Source organism: Ipomoea nil, unplaced genomic scaffold (genome assembly GCF_001879475.1).
Source record: "Ipomoea nil cultivar Tokyo-kokei standard unplaced genomic scaffold, Asagao_1.1 scaffold2926, whole genome shotgun sequence".
NCBI lineage: Eukaryota > Viridiplantae > Streptophyta > Magnoliopsida > Solanales > Convolvulaceae > Ipomoea > Ipomoea nil.
In genome coordinates this window covers 3,913,799-3,930,954 of record NW_017619354.1, presented here as the reverse complement: position 1 = coordinate 3,930,954, position 17,156 = coordinate 3,913,799, and the positions used below count along the sequence as shown (strand labels likewise).

The 17,156-nt window shown below is 34.5% G+C and overlaps 2 protein-coding genes across 5 annotated transcripts; one reads left to right on the top strand and one right to left on the bottom strand.

Moving 5' to 3' along the window:
• Positions 1-1,072: 1,072 nt before the first annotated feature.
• On the top strand, positions 1,073-7,268 carry LOC109161616 (protein GDAP2 homolog). Of its 3 annotated transcripts, XM_019310095.1 has the most exons (15): positions 1,074-1,223; positions 1,684-2,213; positions 2,762-2,839; positions 3,056-3,111; positions 3,532-3,651; positions 3,764-3,834; positions 3,983-4,076; positions 4,276-4,485; positions 5,167-5,418; positions 5,603-5,711; positions 5,868-5,935; positions 6,211-6,280; positions 6,370-6,444; positions 6,607-6,698; positions 6,950-7,268. In XM_019310095.1, the coding sequence occupies exons 2-15, from the start codon at positions 1,899-1,901 to the stop codon at positions 7,023-7,025; spliced, it is 1,686 nt and encodes a 561-aa protein (XP_019165640.1). In that variant the 5' UTR covers positions 1,074-1,223; positions 1,684-1,898; the 3' UTR covers positions 7,026-7,268. The 3 variants fall into 3 exon arrangements, with proteins under 3 accessions (XP_019165641.1, XP_019165640.1, XP_019165642.1); XM_019310096.1 differs by lacking the exon at positions 3,056-3,111 and having other exon boundaries at positions 1,073-1,223; positions 2,754-2,839; XM_019310097.1 differs by lacking the exon at positions 1,074-1,223 and having other exon boundaries at positions 2,128-2,213; positions 2,754-2,839.
• A 3,057-nt stretch (positions 7,269-10,325) lies between these two features.
• Positions 10,326-16,660, bottom strand: LOC109162048. Of its 2 annotated transcripts, XM_019310693.1 has the most exons (5): positions 16,114-16,660; positions 15,230-15,283; positions 13,870-14,107; positions 12,884-13,679; positions 10,326-12,691 (listed from the first exon to the last, which is right to left on the bottom strand). In XM_019310693.1, the coding sequence occupies exons 3-5, from the start codon at positions 14,101-14,103 to the stop codon at positions 10,611-10,613; spliced, it is 3,111 nt and encodes a 1,036-aa protein (XP_019166238.1). In that variant the 5' UTR covers positions 14,104-14,107; positions 15,230-15,283; positions 16,114-16,660; the 3' UTR covers positions 10,326-10,610. The 2 variants fall into 2 exon arrangements, with proteins under 2 accessions (XP_019166238.1, XP_019166237.1); XM_019310692.1 differs by lacking the exon at positions 15,230-15,283 and having other exon boundaries at positions 16,114-16,659.
• Positions 16,661-17,156: the final 496 nt, after the last annotated feature.

Below are 17,156 nucleotides of genomic sequence, written 5' to 3'. Positions count from 1 at the left end.
TTTTGTTTCCTAATTAAGTGCTCAATGGCAGTTTGCATTTGATAATAATGGATACTACTCGTGCTAATGAGAACATATCATTATGGTTGGTGTTTTTCTGTTATTGAGTGGTAGTGCTGGCACCAAGTGGGAGAATGTAACGTTTTATCTGTTACTATTATTATAACATTAGGATAAGTTATGATAATATTCAGTATTGCCCGCATGGGTAGCTCAACTGGTCATAGAGGTGAAACTTTAGAAGAATGACCTGCCAATGGTTATATAAGGTCACTAGTCCTCTACCATTATGATTGGTAAGCCATTTAAATCCATAAACTTTAGTGGAGTAACTTAATGATCTTTTTCTAAATGATCACTCCCACTGATTAAGATATTCTTCAGCGACATTAATAAAGTGAATTTAATAATATACATACTCGTAATTGATTTATTGACCAACTAACAAATGAAGACATAATTCTCCACCATTAGTTGGACATACTAAATAATCAATTTTTGGTTCCAATTAAAGTCCAACTAAATAATGAAGATATATTTCCCCACCATAGTTGGACATACTAAAAGAAACAAAATACATCTTTCAAAACCAAGTTAGAATTTGGCTCAAAAGATACATTTTATTATTAATGGAATCCAAAAAATGTATGTCGAATCACGTAACTTACTACATTTAGTCCGAAGAACCGAGCAAGATTCATGGATCAATTAATAAAAGTTGCTAAATTTTAGAAAGTGACTGAATGGTTATATAAGATCACTAGTCCTCTCACTGCTCACACTACATACCTACCTACCTACCTCAATCTCTGCAGCAGTCCGAATCAATAGGTATGCTCGCGGAGGATGGTCTGGGCCTCCACCAGAGTTTCCTCCGACTCTGGCCCGCTCACACATAATTCACTATCTTTCGGTCCGGACAGGTATGCTGGGGAACGTGTTAGATTTTAAATAGTGGTTACGGCAAATCAAAGAGAGACGAAATAAAACAAAAAGTTAAGGGAAATATTTAATAAAATTGCACCGTTACAAAGGTGTTGTAGTAGTATGACTACGTGTCTACGTCCACAGAATTTTCGAAAAATTATAGTATTCCCCAGTACCCTCCCATTTAATTTCCGAGAGAAGTTTTGATCATATTCATGGAGAGCTAACCAATTCCATCTTTCGTCTTCTCCTCGGCTCAATTTTCTTCTCCCTTCCTCTGCCGAATCTACTTTCAGGTACGTAGACGTATTCGCGTTTGCATGCGTATAACATCTCTTCTACGCGCAGCGATTGTGTGTTTATCTTTTTGAGTTTTGACAGAATCTCTGATTCCAAATTCGTTATGCATATTTCTAATCACTCTTTTTATCATTCATTTTATTAGGCATGTGTATGTGTTTCTTCCTTCGTAATTCTACGAATGTGAAATTGATATACATGTTATAGATATCTGGTGTTCATTCCTTGGTTGCGAATTTCTTGATAAAATTGGAAATTTGAGCTTGATTCGCCTACATTTCCTGGGATTCCTTACTATTCCTGCACAAAGATATTGTATTTTTATCCTACTTTTAAGAAAAATGCTAGATTTTTTATTGCCAAAATCTTATGATCACCCTCTGTTGTTGAATTGCGCAGTCGTGGCATGAAGCGACGAAGCCTTTCGGTTATTAATTAATTAATTTTTTTTTTCAGGGGATGTGGGGAAGTTTAATTGGCTAAAAATTTGAGTGGAGTACTTGAGTTTCGTTTCCAATACATCTTTGAGTTTTACTATACCAAAAGAGAAAGGTTTTCAAAAAAAAAAGAAGAAAGAATTGTAAGAGTTATTATTATTGTTATTATCAACTTTTTTTTTTTTTTTGGGAAGAGAGGATCAGAGGTCAATATTGAATTAGGAATTGTGAAAAATGTATCGGCCTGGTGCAGCAACCTCTAACAGAGGCGGGGTAGGTACTGAGAACGAAGATTCTGTGGTCACACTTGATCAAATTCCTTGTTGGAGTAGTATTGAGTATCGGTACTCGTATGAGAATGAAGATCCTTCTTCTCTTCCTATTTCATTTAATCCAGATCCTTTAGCATCTACTTCCGGGTTGGAAAATAATGCTAATAGTATGGTTTCCAAGTTTCCTGTGAATCATGAGATAAACTCAAAGATATATTTGTGGCAAGGGGACCCTTGGAATCTTGAGGTGGATGCTGTAGTTAACTCAACCAATGAGGTATTAACCAACTTTTAAATACCTATCGACCTTTCACAATTTATTATTTACATCCAGTGTGACTTTTCCAGTCTGGGATGGAATGTATACAATTGATATATGCATATGTGAACATCATTTTCTTGATCTGTATATTTATATTGTGAAGCAGTAGAGTAAATTTTACACAGAGAATGGGTTTAGTGGAGTAGGAAAAATGAAGTTTAAGTCTTTTGACCACTGATTTTAAAATACTTCAACTTTTTTCATTCTTCTTTTTTACTCAATCTGCAAATTTTGCAACCCAAAGGGATGGCTCAGTGGTGTAAGGGCCTGCTAAGTTCCTGTGTTTGTTTCCTACTTGTCAGATTTCCTTGGGCCAGCATTAGCCACTTGGTGCAAGTGTGGACTAGTCCTGTACCCAAAGTAGTGTAGGGATACCTCATAGGCATTACCAAAAAATCTGTGAATTTTGCAGTCTGTAATGTTGCAAGCTTAGAACTTTGGAGATCATCATGGCTACGAATTTAATTTAATCTGAAGTTTGTATTTTGCTATGAGGTTAACAGAACATGGATGAATCTCACAGCAGCCATGGTTTGCATGCTGCAGCGGGACCTAGTCTTGCAGAAGAATGTGCAAAATTGGTAAGCTGTAAAATGTATGCTTTCTTATTTATCTGTCTACATAAAAAAAAGGGGGGAATTTAAATCTGCACTGAGATAGTTGTAAATGCCTTTGGTATTCTTAATAGATGATAATAGATAATGATATTGTTACAATATTTTGCCAGCTGTTACCAATATGTATAAGAAATAGTTATCTCCAATGCTGACACAATTAATTTTTAATTTCCTTCATAGGGTGGCTGCAGAACAGGAATGGCAAAAGTTACTAAAGCATATGACCTTCCTGCTAGGTTGGTATATGTTTTTTTTTTTTTTTTTTTTTTTTTGGTTTCCTAACTGCCAAAAGCCCTTTTTGTTTACTCCATAATTACACATACATAAAAAATGAATTTTTAAATGTTTCTATTTTCTTAAGTTGTAGATAATACCTATTGTCAAGAAGCACAACATTTCAGCCACCATGGGGTTTCAAAGAATGCTTCTATTGTTGATTCAAATGACTTTTCCATTGAAATCTAAGGGATTAGATCTGTTGTGTGGTGTGCATCATTGCAGAAAAAGACATTTTGATGTTATCAAGAGTATTTGATAATGCAACAACACTAAAATCTGTATGCATGCTTGCAAGGGTGCACCCTGCTTTCACACATCACAAAAGAAATGCATCTCTATTTTAATCTAGTAATCAAGTTATTTCTTGTATGTTGCAGGAGGGTTATACACACTGTGGGTCCCAAATATTCTGTCAAATATCATACTGCTGCAGAAAATGCTCTTAGTCTTTGCTATCGCTCCTGCCTTGAGCTTCTAATCGAAAATGGACGTCAGAGGTTGCTTAATTGGCATCTGCCCCATATACTCATGGCTAAATCTTTTGTTATGCTATCTAGAGTTTTTATTTGTTTGGCATTCCTCTTAACACTTCATGATATTTGGCTGCAGCATTGCTACTGGTTGTATTTATACGGAAAACAAGAATTATCCACGAGAGCCAGCTGCTCATGTTGCAATAAGTAAGATATCACTGTTTCAAAAATAATATCGTTGCCAACTTTTGTGTGTTTGTTATGTGTGTAGGAATTGTTTTTGTTGGTTAACATCTTTTTCTCCTGTCTGAAAAGGAATATTTATGCTGACCTCATTTTTAACTTATTGGATTAGGAACTTTACGGAGGTTTCTTGAAAAGCAGAAGGATAAAATAAAGGCAGTTGTGCTTTGTACAACGTCATCTTCTGATACTGAGATATATAAAAGGTATGTTTACTAATAGAATATTAAATTTATGGAATGCTTGTTTTTTTCATTCATACTTCAAAACCCGGATGCAATACTTTATTTTAGACATAAACTTATTATTTAATGAGTAGATAGCATTTAACATTAGATGTATTAATTTCATGTGTGATTGCTTACAAAGCATTAAATTAATAGAAAGCCCATCATATATTCGCAGATTGCTTCCTCTTTACTTCCCTCGAGATAAACAGGAAGAGGAAATAGCTATTGCAAAACTACCTACAGATGTTGGGGATGAAAATGGAGAGACAGTTATAGATGAACGTAAGATCAGAATAAAGCCTTTGCCCAAGACAAAAAAATCTAGTGCAAGAGAACCACAGACCACTCTTGATCTTCCTTCCAGTGATGTTGGATTGATAAAAAGGTCAGTCGGAATAACCCCGTATAATCAAAAGTTTGTATGTGAAGATAATTTTCTAAAAAAACGACCACCAACATCAGCCCTGTATAAGAAATTTATTTTCTACATGCACACGAGATCATTTATTATGCCCTGATCTGGATTAATTTTTTCTATTTTTTTTTTTTTAAAGAATTTTGCATTTTTTCTAAATGTTTAGCAGTGGAAAGATTAGAATCATAAACAGTGGTATGATCCTTTAGCAAATAAGAGCATATTTTATCTTGGATAGCCATGATTAATTTGTTCCAATTTAGTTTAATTTATCAACCCTATTTTGTGGTACATGGATACTCCTAGAATTGTAGTTGAGTAGTTTTACTCTACTACTTATAGTCTTAGTATTGTATAACAAAATTAATTATGTAAAACAAATTTCAGAAGTTAACTACAGTCAAAATTGAAAGCCATTGTAGCATCAGAGTTCCTTTTACTACATATGTGGAACATAATCGTGGAAATGAAGCTTTTCTTGGTGGAAGTTTATCATTTGTCATGTAGAGCTGTAAAGTTTTTTTAGTTAGTGTGCCAGCAAAACAGGACTTCAAAGTCTCCCTGTATTTTGCTTGTCAACTAAATCAAATCTGTGTCCTGATTTTAAATCTCCAATGAGGCAATGACGTTATTAAAACAATCTATTAACAGGAGTTCATCCTATTTGGTATCATATTTGGATCCTGCTTTTATGTCCCTCATGAAGGACCCAGATCAACGGAAAGAAGAATTGTGGGAAAAAACCGCTCAAGAGCAAAATAGTTGGAACTTCTTTAGAATGCTTGGATATGGTGATATTGGAGGCCCTGTTTTGTCAGCTGCTGAAGAATATTCTCTTCATTCTAGATACCTTGCTAAAGCAAATTCTTTGAATCTTTCTGATATTGCTGAAACGAAGATTGTGTAAGCAACTATTAATTATTTTATTAGATACAACCCCACACACCCTTTCTTGCTCTTCCTTCAAGGAGGGTAAAACAACTGTTGTTAAGAAACCAAAAACTATTTACATTCTTAAAGATCCACTTAGTTGGCATGATTTTCATATATGCTTCCCAACTTCTCTTCCTCTTTCCTTGTGTTTCAGTTATCGAGGTGGGGTTGACAGTGAGGGTCGCCCTGTAATGGTGATTGTGGGGGCACATTTTCTGCTAAAGTGTCTTGATCTAGAGAGATTTATTCTCTATGTTGTAAAGGTATGGGCTTAGTGCTTAGATTATTATGATCACCAATGATTGTCTACCTTGCACAATGTACAAGGTCCTATCATCTATAATTCTATATCAACATCAAGTGATTTGGTTATTCCTGCATTTCACTGTTCATGACTGCTTTTCACTTTTCAATTTTAGGAGTTTGAGTCATTGACACTGAAGCCTTATACTATTGTTTATTTCCATTCTGCAGCATCTTTACAACCGTGAGTACACTCTTGTCCCCTTTTTATCAGCTGTAATGAATAAAAATTTTCTTCTTTGGTATAGTTTCATGGTCTTCTCCACTTGTGTGACCAGTACAAACCTTAAACCATTGATGAATATACATGTTAACTTCCTTTTGGGCCAACCCTCTTCTACATATGTAGTAGTATTTTGCCTGAATAACTAAAATTCTCCCATTACAAGTTGTTTGGGTTTCCTTTTCTTTTTTTTTGGTTATCCATGGTATCTAATATGGACTTATGGAATTAAAAAGGCAACCGGATCTAGGATGGATGAAGAGATTACAACAAATACTGGGCCGGAGACATAGGCATAACCTTCGTGTAACAATCTCATTTCTGCCTTTCAAATACTAGAGTAGGTTTTAGCAATTTTCTGCTGTTAAACCTGAATCTACATTTTTTCTATGCAGGCAATATATGTCCTTCACCCAACTATAGGTCTAAAGGCTTCCGTTGGTGCATTGCAACTCTTTGTGGATAAAGAGGTACTAGAAGCTCTAGCCAAGCTGAATTAGTTATGAAAAATATAAATAAATAAATCGACAAAAAGCTATACAAAATGAAAGAAAATCCTGCTTTTCTATCTTAGTATCTCAAATTTTTCTGTTTATCTGAACTTTTAAATGCCTCGTGTTATTGATTATCAGGTGTGGAAAAAGGTTGTATATGTTGATCATCTTCTTCAGCTATTTCGACATGTTCCACGTGAACAGCTTACAATTCCAGATTTTGTATTTCAGTAAGTTTTCATACCCGTCCATAATCAATCAACAATGTGTTTTTGCATCTCAAGTAAAATCTTAGGTCCAATATAATTTTCACCTAAACTATGCAACACGTACTACTGAGTTTATGAACCCCCACCCTTTGGATGGAGATCTGTCTTATGAACCCCCACCCTTTGGATGGAGATCTGTCTTACGCATGTACTCTTTCCTCCCTTTGATGGATAACTCTTAAACGAACTATTTCATGACATTGTAATTGCAGGCATGATATAGAAGCGAATGGAGAGAAGGGCCTTATTGTGGATCCCAGAACAAAATATGTTTATCAGAGAGTGTAGTGTTTGTTTTTTCCTCAAAGAACATAATGTATTCATCGGTTGAAGATGCCGGAAGAAGTTGCCAAAGCTTGTGTTTTTTTTGGTCTTTTTGGCTTCCATTCTCATTGTACTATTGGAGGTGCAAGAGGTTGTTTTTGGTCTCTTCTGTGTAATTATATTGTTTGAGCTTTGAGGAGCAATAAGAGTGAATTCTCTTGTTTTCTAACTTTTTCCCTTTAAGATGGTGTCTCGCCATTGCCGTTATCTTCACTTTCATTTTTTGAAAATCATTAAAATGCTTACTAAAAATGTGGGGGGTTTTTTGTTTCTTTCTAAATTAACTTTTAATATTCACTCATTGGTTTAAAAATAGAATATAGTTTTTGTGATATTATCTAAAACTTACAAAATATATTTTTAAGAATAGTTACAACTGAATGATGGGTTATGGGTTATAACTTATAACTATGAAGTTAAGTTGTTGTAAAAGTGGGTTATGAGTTATATAACTTATAAACATGAAGTTAAGTTTGTGATAAAAGTTTTTGAGAATGACGGTTGCGATTGTGATTTTTTTTATTTAAAATTTTTAAACATGAAGTTAAGTTGTGATAAAAATAAATTAAATTGTATTATCTAAGACAAAAAGATTTTTTATTTTAAATATTAAAAAAAAAAGGGGGGGTTAAAAGTTGTTATACTTTTAATTGTTGTAATTATGTTAGTTCTCCATTTTATTCATTGAGTTAAACATGAAGTTAAGTTGTGATAAAAAAAAAAAAAATTAATTATATTATCTAAGACAAAAAGATTTTTTATTTTAAATATTAAAAAAGGGGTTAAAAGTTGTTACACTTTTAATTGTTGTAATTATGTTAGTTCTCCATTTTATTCATTGAGTACAGATGAATTGACTGGCTCCTACCACTAATTAAAAAAGGAATTCAATTAATAATCGATTGACTCTTGCCACTAATTAAAAAAAATATTCAGTTAATAATCACGTATTGGAAACTCCAATAATTAGCTAATGTCATATCGGGAGGGGAATCTAAGATAAATATAGGAAGGGTATGTATGATTACTCTTTTCCTATTATTCCGCATCAGTTGGGGAGAATGAGGGATAATGTAAGAGTGATTAAGAAAGAGAAAGTGGGAGGGGAGAGAAAAAAAAAAGAAGAGAAAATTGAAATTGCAACAAAAAATAAAATAAAAAACAGAAGCGTCAGGCGCTCTGTCCTGACGCGTACACGGGCGCGTGCACTGCATGCGCCCGTGTTGCCACGCACAGCCTCTGTTGCTTATTATTTTTTTTTTCTTTTTCTTCTGACATTATGTTTACATTTGCAGGAGGATTCTCCCCTCAAATAACCCCACCACACATCTTTTAATATTCCCATCCAAGTTTATTCATCTGACATTAACCCCTTATTAACCTCGGGTATGGATGCTCAGAGATAATATTGAGATGAGAATAATATTCTCCATCCTCTATCATAATTCTTCATCCATACCTTGAGTTTGGGGGCATCTATCTCTCTCCAAATTAAATTGTTTCTTTGAATTTTATTGAAATTATGACAATGCGATTCAAATTTAAAATTTTTATTTTTATTATTATAATTATATATATATTTTTGAGACAGAACAAGATAGGAAGGATATATAGTACGTCTCAATGACTCTCCATTCATGTTGAGGAATAAATCCCATGTCCCTTAAAAAGCTCCTTCTCATTTAATTTCTATTGGGATAAGAATTTAAATGTAATTATTTATCTCTAATCTCTAATCTCTAATCTAGTTAAACAACGTGCATGAATTAACATCTATTTCTTAGATTATCATCAAGTTTATTGTTTTTATCTTCTTGCTTTTTTATTATTTTATTTTCTTGCACTCTTGATAATAAGATTGATATTTCTTTTTATCTTTTTTTTTTTTGTTGGGGCGTTGATCAAGTTTGCTGAGTTTAGTCCTGCTCGATTCGAGACATGATTTATTAATGTTATTACTGTTATAACATTAATAATAAACGGAAGAGCATAAAATTTTGTAATTTACAAAAATATGTGCAATTACTAAGCGCCCGTGTATTTGTTAAAAAAATTATTCTAATTGTTCTTATTTTTTTAAAATTTGATAATTATAAACGATTTAATACTTTAATAATTAATACTAAAATATTAAATTTTTCAAAAAAAAAAACTAAATATTAAATATTAACTTAAAAATTATCTAGAGTTTGAATCATTTATGATTATTTTTATTTAAAATGATATCGTTTTGAGTGAAATAATCATTAAAAGAATGAAACAATAGCTAATTGGCCGATTAGACAATCTAGAAGGTCTAGGCGGCCTAACCGGCCGACGTTTAGGCACAATTTTTACAATACTAACCCTGGCTAAACAACATATATGAATTAAATAATTTTATTAATAAAATAAAAAAGAGAAAATAAAGTTAATTCATCTGTAGCCATTTGTATGGAGCGAGAGGCGACGTGTCATAGAATTGTGGGGACAAGATTCTGGTCAAAACAGAAAAGGGGTTGAGGCGGTATCTGGAAAGAGACAATTATTTTGCAGATTTAAAAAAAAAAAAAAACAATTAAAATGAAAAGAGCAAAAAGAATCTGAGAGCTGAAAAAGGAACAGAAGCACGTCAGCTTTCTAACTTCCTTAAATCCTCCACTCAATCTGTCATTTCAGTTTCCACTTCACGCGCCTATCTTCGCGTCTCTATCTCAAAATACAAAATAAAAAATCTGTGACAATAAAATAGTTACTCATAAATTATTCAGCTCCATTAAATTAAAAATTTTCATTTAATAATCAACTACCAAAAAAAAAAAGTATCACATAAATATTAAAATATAAATTTAAAAAATAAATGTAATATTTGAATTAAATTTGAAAAACATGATGAAAATTTTGATAAAGATATAAACTTGTTCAAAGTTTTAATGTAGGTGCTGACAATTAAGTGGCATTTTAGTTCAGCCTTTGTAATAGTTTTTTTCTCGCTAAAAGTTGTAAGCTAGTAAGGATACAACATACGAGCTAAACTAAAATATTAATGCAAACATTCACAATTAACTGATATCCTATCCCAGTCTTCTCCGTGACATGTGATCCAATAATACTTGGTTACTTGCTCAAAGTATCAATTTTCAATAGGGTTTCATTGTGTTAGTTTTTGTTTAGTTGCATGAAATTGAATTGTACATAACATGTGAGTTGGTGGTTTCAATAGGGGGCTTTGGCATCATAAATCAAAATCAAAGAAATCTAGTAGAGATGACAGAAGCTAATGTCTGTAGGAGACTGCCTGTCTGAAGTATTTGGATTTGAAGCAATGATGTATAAATCCAAAAGACAACACGCAGAATTATTCCTGAATAAAACAAGTTAGTAAAACCAGCCAAAATAAACATAATAACAGCCATGGGGGAGGAGGGCTACAAAGGACATATACAAGAATGACCCCCATAGCTAAGAACCTCACTCTCACAAACTCATAAAACCAACACTTCCTAGACTGTCTTTCTTCCTCTCTATAAAATATGATGGATTGATTATAAACTACCTCCTTCCCACGGTTTAGGTCACCGTGGCGATGGGAGGATTAGCTGCAGGAGGGCATCTTTGCCTTCGAGGCCGTCTGGTTCTCTTTCCCCATCCCGTTAGGCTTTTATCCTCCAGGCCTCCTTTATTAAGTTGCTGCAACAGGGAAGTGGTAACGGGGTTTGAAACAACAGCAGGTGGTTCAGTTTCAACAACCATAATTCGTCGTCTTCCCCTAGCACTCAGACTTCTGGTCCCATTTCTTCTGGTGAATCCACACGTCTGAGGACTCATCAGCCTTCCGAATGTCTGGAAGTCTTCAGACACTTCGTGCCTCGACAAGGAAGTCAAACTAGGTAGGATGTCCCTTTGAAAGTCCCTCCGTTGCCTTCCCCTCCTTGCCTGGCCCCTTCGGGTTCGAGTTGGTGCCAAATGCTCACCTGCATCTTCCATGTTTAGATCTTCAGGAATAAAAGGCTTGGGCATGTATTCTTCCTCCTTAGTCTCTGTTAGTTGCAATGTCATCGCCTCAAAATAATCTATTCCCTCGTAGGAAAAATGCTGCTCATTAAGCACACCACCCTTGCCTCTAATTTCTTTGCCTGAATTCAGCTTGAGTTCATCGGCAAGAGAAGAGACTACATCAACGAACCACGAAAGTGTTTCTGCAAAAGGATCTTCAGATGGATTCTCTGTCGGAATGCACTGACCAGATGACATGGCAACTATTGTTTCAGCTGCAGTCCAGGTTACTTCATCGTCTGCCTTCTCAGTTTTGTGCTCAGGCAATTGCAAAGATGTCTCGTGTTGGTTATTTTCTTGTATGGGCGGATTATCTTCCTCCGAGTCCAAAACAACAGGAGCTTCCAAATCTATGTCCAATATGACCCTTGTCTTTACATTATCGCTTGCGACCGATGGTCCTAATGCATCATCTTCCTCGGTAATACATGAGTTTAAATCAAAATGATTTCGCATGCCAGCAGGTTCTGAATCCAACCCTTTCCCTGCAAAAAGTGGTTCTGGGACTGCCATTTCGTCAGACTCATCATCAATTGAAAGGTCACAAGCCACATTGATATCAATCATGCCCTTCTTTTCATTTCGGAGGAGCTCTCCTTCAGCTGAGGAACAAATGGTTGCTGAAGTAGAAATACGCGAAGATGACTCATGTTTGGAAGCAAAAGGAATTTCAAGAATCGGAACCCCTAGAATTTTTTTAGCACGTGGAGTCTCTCCCACTTCCTTGGCCTCCATAGTTCTCTCACTCTGACAGGAGGCCTCATTGGCATGCTTTGAATTGTTACTCTGGCAAAAAGGTGGATTCGGAGAGGATTGAATGAAGCCAAAATCAGAGTTTGGTATCCTACCCGTGTTTTTACAAACCGGCTTATCTTTAAGCCAACACAATATTGATGCACTCTCTCCAAGCTTATCTTTATTGTCAACCAACTCTTCATCTTCCTTACCGATGGCCTCATTCAAATCAAAACCTTTTGTGGACTTTGAATCCATAAAATTGGAGCTTACAAGAAGCTTCTCATCATGCCAATGGTTAGTAGAGCGTGCAGATGACATATAATCACCCCTACTATTCTTCATATTGTTTAAAAAATTTGAAGGTAAGCAAGTAGATTGATCCCTCAACCTAGAAGATCCATGGGCGAACCCATTCCTGAGCAGAACATCACTGCTCAAACCTGGATTCACCTCCCTAGAACTGCCATTGATGTTGTCCCCAATGGATGTGTGGGTGTTTTCAGAAAGCCGCATTTCCAAGGATGTTGATGAGTTCAGACAAGGGTTTTTATGAAATGATGATGCCACTTTCTGAGTGACACTACTCGTTGACTTTCCCCAAGCTGATACAGAATGTGAGCATGAATTAGCAAGTGGTTCCACACAACTGTTATTGGAGTTGTCATGATTTTTCTCAAAGGTTGGTAAACCACAACCTGTCTTCCCTCTCCACATGTCACCCCTAATACCATGAGTTGGATGAATTCCAGGATGTTGCTGAGCTCTGCCTTGTATACCTTCAGCTGGATGGCAATGCATGTATGACTTATTTTTTTCAAGACCCTCCAGTGCTTGACTTTGGTTTTTCTTAACGTGACCTGCAAAATGAACAAAGACCCCATACATACTGTAATACACTAATACCAAGGACCCGAAAAAGAAGCTATAGTTTTAGCATAGTACTATTCTATGTGAAGAGATGAAAATTTATTTTTGACTGCTTTGTTGTGTACATATTTCATAAAGTTCCCCATTTGATCAGAGAAAGGCATCGTAATAAAAGGTATTACCTGCTTCATATGTGTATGGGAGCAATCCTCTCTGTTTTCCCTGGCTCTCTGCAGATAGATTACTTAAAAATCCGTTACCATAATGACAGTTCTGGATCCCTTCTCTTGATGAAGCCAATAACGGATTTGATTTACCAATAAAACTTGAGCTTTTAGCCTCTGTGTGATTAGTGTCATGGCTAAAAAAACTAACAGGTGATTGAGTGGTTGCTTCATCAAGCTGGGCAGGTTCATTGAGATCAGCCAACTTATTTCCACTTCTTAGACATAAATTGGATGTTAAAGCATCTTTTCGGCAATCAGTTGCTCCATGGCCATCAAGAAACAACTTCACACTACTCTCATGAGTATTCTTAGAGTTTCCAGGATGAAAAGATTCTTTGGAATCATGCAAGTGTTCTCCCTCTTCAGTATCAACGTACTTGTATGCTGGGAGCTCAAGATCAAACAACTTTTTACACACCTTTGATGGTCTAGAATCCAACACTTCACCGTGTTTTGATGAACACCCGTTTTGCAATGGAATTCGACCAGACTGTATGTCATTTCCCTTTGTACAGCTTAGGGGAGAGTTAACAATGTCAGTGCTAGACGCAGCTGGCCTAGCATATCCGGAATTTACGAAAGGAAAGCAAGTGTTTTGCCATTTCCAAGCATATTCTGATGGCATTTGTGAACCTAGGATGCTAGATGAAGATGATGGCTCCATTGGCATCCAATGTTTATTAAGTTCCCTTCTTTTAGCATCTTCCATCATGTCCCTTTGGATTCTGTAAAGTCTATGGAGTTCTGAAACCTGGGAGCAGAATCTCGAATAATTAAGTTTATCCAGCAAAAGTCCTTAGACACAAGGAAAAAGACTTCTAAAAAGGAAGCGCTCATTAGATAATAATGAGACAGATACCAGCATGACAACCAAAAGCTAGATCAAATAATAACAGTTATTAAAATAAATAAATAAACAGAGGAAACAACTGGAAATATACTTGATTCTTGAAAACAGCCTCATGTTCAATCATTTTCTGCTTTACTGAATCCTTCTCATAATCAGAATTTGCATCTGTTATGGTCCTTGGCATGAAACCATTACAATATTGCCCATTTATTAAGGTTCTATCGCTGTAATAAAATGGCCAATTATTGCTGCTAGCATTCCCGTTGAGGTCTCTCATGTGGTGATAAACTGGAAAGTGGTCCTTATTCTGCACTTGGATTCCCATACTCCTGCATGAATCAAAACCAAAATGAAGTACTCCGTACTTTTTTTTTTTTTTAATCTCGACTGATCTGTAATGAAGACTAGTTAGTTTGATTACTTGAAAATAATAAGCAAAGAGAAGACAAGGCATTCCTAGGATAATTCTTGTATGACATCAATATCTATTGGCAGCGACCACAGAAAACCATTACTGTTGTTAATTTTATCACAACTTTGGGAGAAAGGAACATAAAGAACACAACTACATTGGTATATTATATTATAAGAAAGTAAAAAAGTAGGTTATTTAACAATTATGTGTACCATAGTTAGATTAAAATACGGTAACTTGGAATTATAGGAAATGAAAAGCTCCTATATACTTACTTTTATATTGAGTCTCCCTTATTTGTTAGAGGAAAGTAGAGATGAAAGAACAATAATCCAAAAACAGTCGAAGATAAATCAAACACAAGTGAGAAAAAGAATAAAACAGAATTAAGCAACAAAACACACCCCTTGCCGGCTAATAGTGGACTTCATAGATGCAGAAGCAACATCAAAAAAGAATAAAGAAAAAACATATGATCCAAGACCTTGCTCAACAAAATGAGAAAGAAGAATGCCCTGTTTACTCCCCCGACCTCCCTCCCAAAAATAATATCTTATTGAATGAAGTATAACCCGCATCTAACAAAGTAAATCCTAATGGTATGAACCTAATTATTTGCACATTTTCCTCAAAAGAAGAGCACTTCATGTAGACTCCGAATTTCACTAAGCCAATCTGTAGCACAGAAATCACTCTATGAATTGATAATTTATGTTATCAATTCATGCATTTTCCTTTACAAGAATCCAAGGACCTACTATACCAAGTTACCAACACATCATCCTCAAGTTATCATCAGACCTTGGTTAAGACAATCATAAACATCCACAGGAATTCGGAGTTATCTTGCTTTGTTAAAGCATTAATCACCACATAACAACAATTATTACCACTTCAACTAAACAAGTTCAAAGATAAGTATAGTCCTACTCTTCATTGATTAGGAATTAAACTTATCCATACACCATCAAATAGAATAATAGACTTTAGCTTTTATTCTCTCAGTTGATAAGTACCATCAAATAGTTATAATCACCTAAGGTAGATAAGGCAGCAATCTGCAGATAACCGTTGCAGCAAAAATAAATCTCTGTTGTTTCTCACGAAGAAGTAAGGACTCATTAATACTTAAATCCAAGGTTCTCCCTATAAAAATAAATGCAGGTCACCTTCAATGGTTTGAAAATGTAGTATAGATTTGGCGGCATTTTCCATTGCTAGACATTTCATAGGAAGGTGGGCATGAAAAATCAAACTACCAAGATAACTGGGATAAAGTCCAAATGTTAAATCCAATTGAGAGCTTCGAAGAGGCTCCTTTATTGGAAATAAGCACCTTAATTTGACCAAAACCACTTGCTCTTATAGGTAATATAATCAGTGTAACCAGCAATAATCAAAACCATAGAATAACAATAAAATAAACAACCAAATAGCGTTATTCATAGTTAGAAGCACCATTACACAGGTTGCTTACTACAGTTAAAATGATAAAATCCTTTATGAGGAAGGAAATTCTATTAAAAGAAAAAACACTTCCTCTTCAGGGATAAGTCCATTAAATAAAGGCTTAAAAGATCCCAAGTAGTAAACACCACTTAGCAAATCCAAGAATTGGTCACATCTGCAGATATACATTACCAGTAAGTAAACTACAGTATATAAATACAGGAAATGGACCACCAGTTTACCTCCTCAAAATTTATATGATAAAATAATCTCAAACTACCAAGATTAAGCAAAGCATTAATTAGAAAAAATACAAAAATAAATAAACAGTTCTGAATATAATAACTTAAAGAACCACAGAATTATCAATTGATGCCAATTATATAAACAAGAATTCCCTGTTCAGTATGTAATAGTCAAATTAAATAAATCTACAGATTAAGAAAATGACCCACAAATATATAAGTTTACCTTAAACTCACATCTTGAAACCATCTCTGCTCATGACCCTCCTCCAATGGATTAAAACATTGAATAGAGAATGGAGAATTCAGAGCCCCATACGGGCACTAGGCAGGACAAAAAACGAACAGAGAAGAAAAGGCAAAATAGAAAAACAAAAATATACGGATTACATAAAAATAAATAAAAGTAAAAGAGCAAAAGCAGAAAATTTTTAATAATTAGGGAATAAAAACAAGGAAAGGAGAAAGTGGGTTGTTTGGTAACACCATTGAAGAGCTCAGATCCTCATGGAGAAAAGAAAAAAAAAAAAAAAAACTGAAGAAAAGAATTAGAGATTTCGATCTGATGGGACCGGTGTCTCACTCTCTCTCTCCCTCTCTAAACCAATGCTCTTCCCTTTTTAGAGAGAGAAAGAGAAGAGAGTGAGGGATCCCATATTAAGAAGAAAACCTTTCGCACAAACAAACGACCTTCTAAGAACCTCTTTTATTCTATGCTTCCTTCTCTGATGTCAATCTTTCTCAGCAACTATACACTTCACCTCTGAGCTATGAAACAAGATTTTTCCTCTGCTATTCTATATAACTAACGTCACATAAAAGTATTAATACCTGGATGGATTAGAGAATGTTGATAAAATTAAATTTATTTATGATATTTTAATATTAAAATTATATTTTATTCATTTATTTAGAAAGTATTGATAAAAATTATAATTTTGACTTTTTAAATGAGAATCATGTTTTATTTACTTGATTGAGATAATGAGTAAAGATTAAAACTTGTGATATTTTAATACGAAAATCATGTTCTATAGCACGGAATAAATCGCATTAAAAAACTATAATCGGATAAGATAATTCAAATTACCTATAGGTTATAGTTATCTAACTCAAATTACTGAGATCGAAAGACTAATTTGTTAAAAGTTGAATTTTAAAATTTTACAACTACAAAATTAATAATTCAAGAAAGTTGACTGGAGTTGCCCTAATATGCCTTTATTTTATATTATATTATATTATATTATATTATATATATATATATAT

Excerpts from the sequence above, each read along its gene's own strand:
- LOC109161616 (XM_019310095.1), top strand. The coding sequence starts at position 1,899 with ATGTATCGGCCTGGTGCAGCAACCTCTAACAGAGGCGGGGTAGGTACT. Across the intron at positions 2,214-2,761 it reads TAGTTAACTCAACCAATGAG|AACATGGATGAATCTCACAG; the intron begins GTATTAACCAAC and ends TGAGGTTAACAG. Across the intron at positions 6,281-6,369 it reads GACATAGGCATAACCTTCGT|GCAATATATGTCCTTCACCC; the intron begins GTAACAATCTCA and ends TTTTCTATGCAG.
- LOC109162048 (XM_019310693.1), bottom strand. The coding sequence starts at position 14,103 with ATGGGAATCCAAGTGCAGAATAAGGACCACTTTCCAGTTTATCACCAC. Across the intron at positions 13,680-13,869 it reads AGGCTGTTTTCAAGAATCAA|GTTTCAGAACTCCATAGACT; the intron begins GTATATTTCCAG and ends TTCTGCTCCCAG. Across the intron at positions 12,692-12,883 it reads CCCATACACATATGAAGCAG|GTCACGTTAAGAAAAACCAA; the intron begins GTAATACCTTTT and ends TTCATTTTGCAG.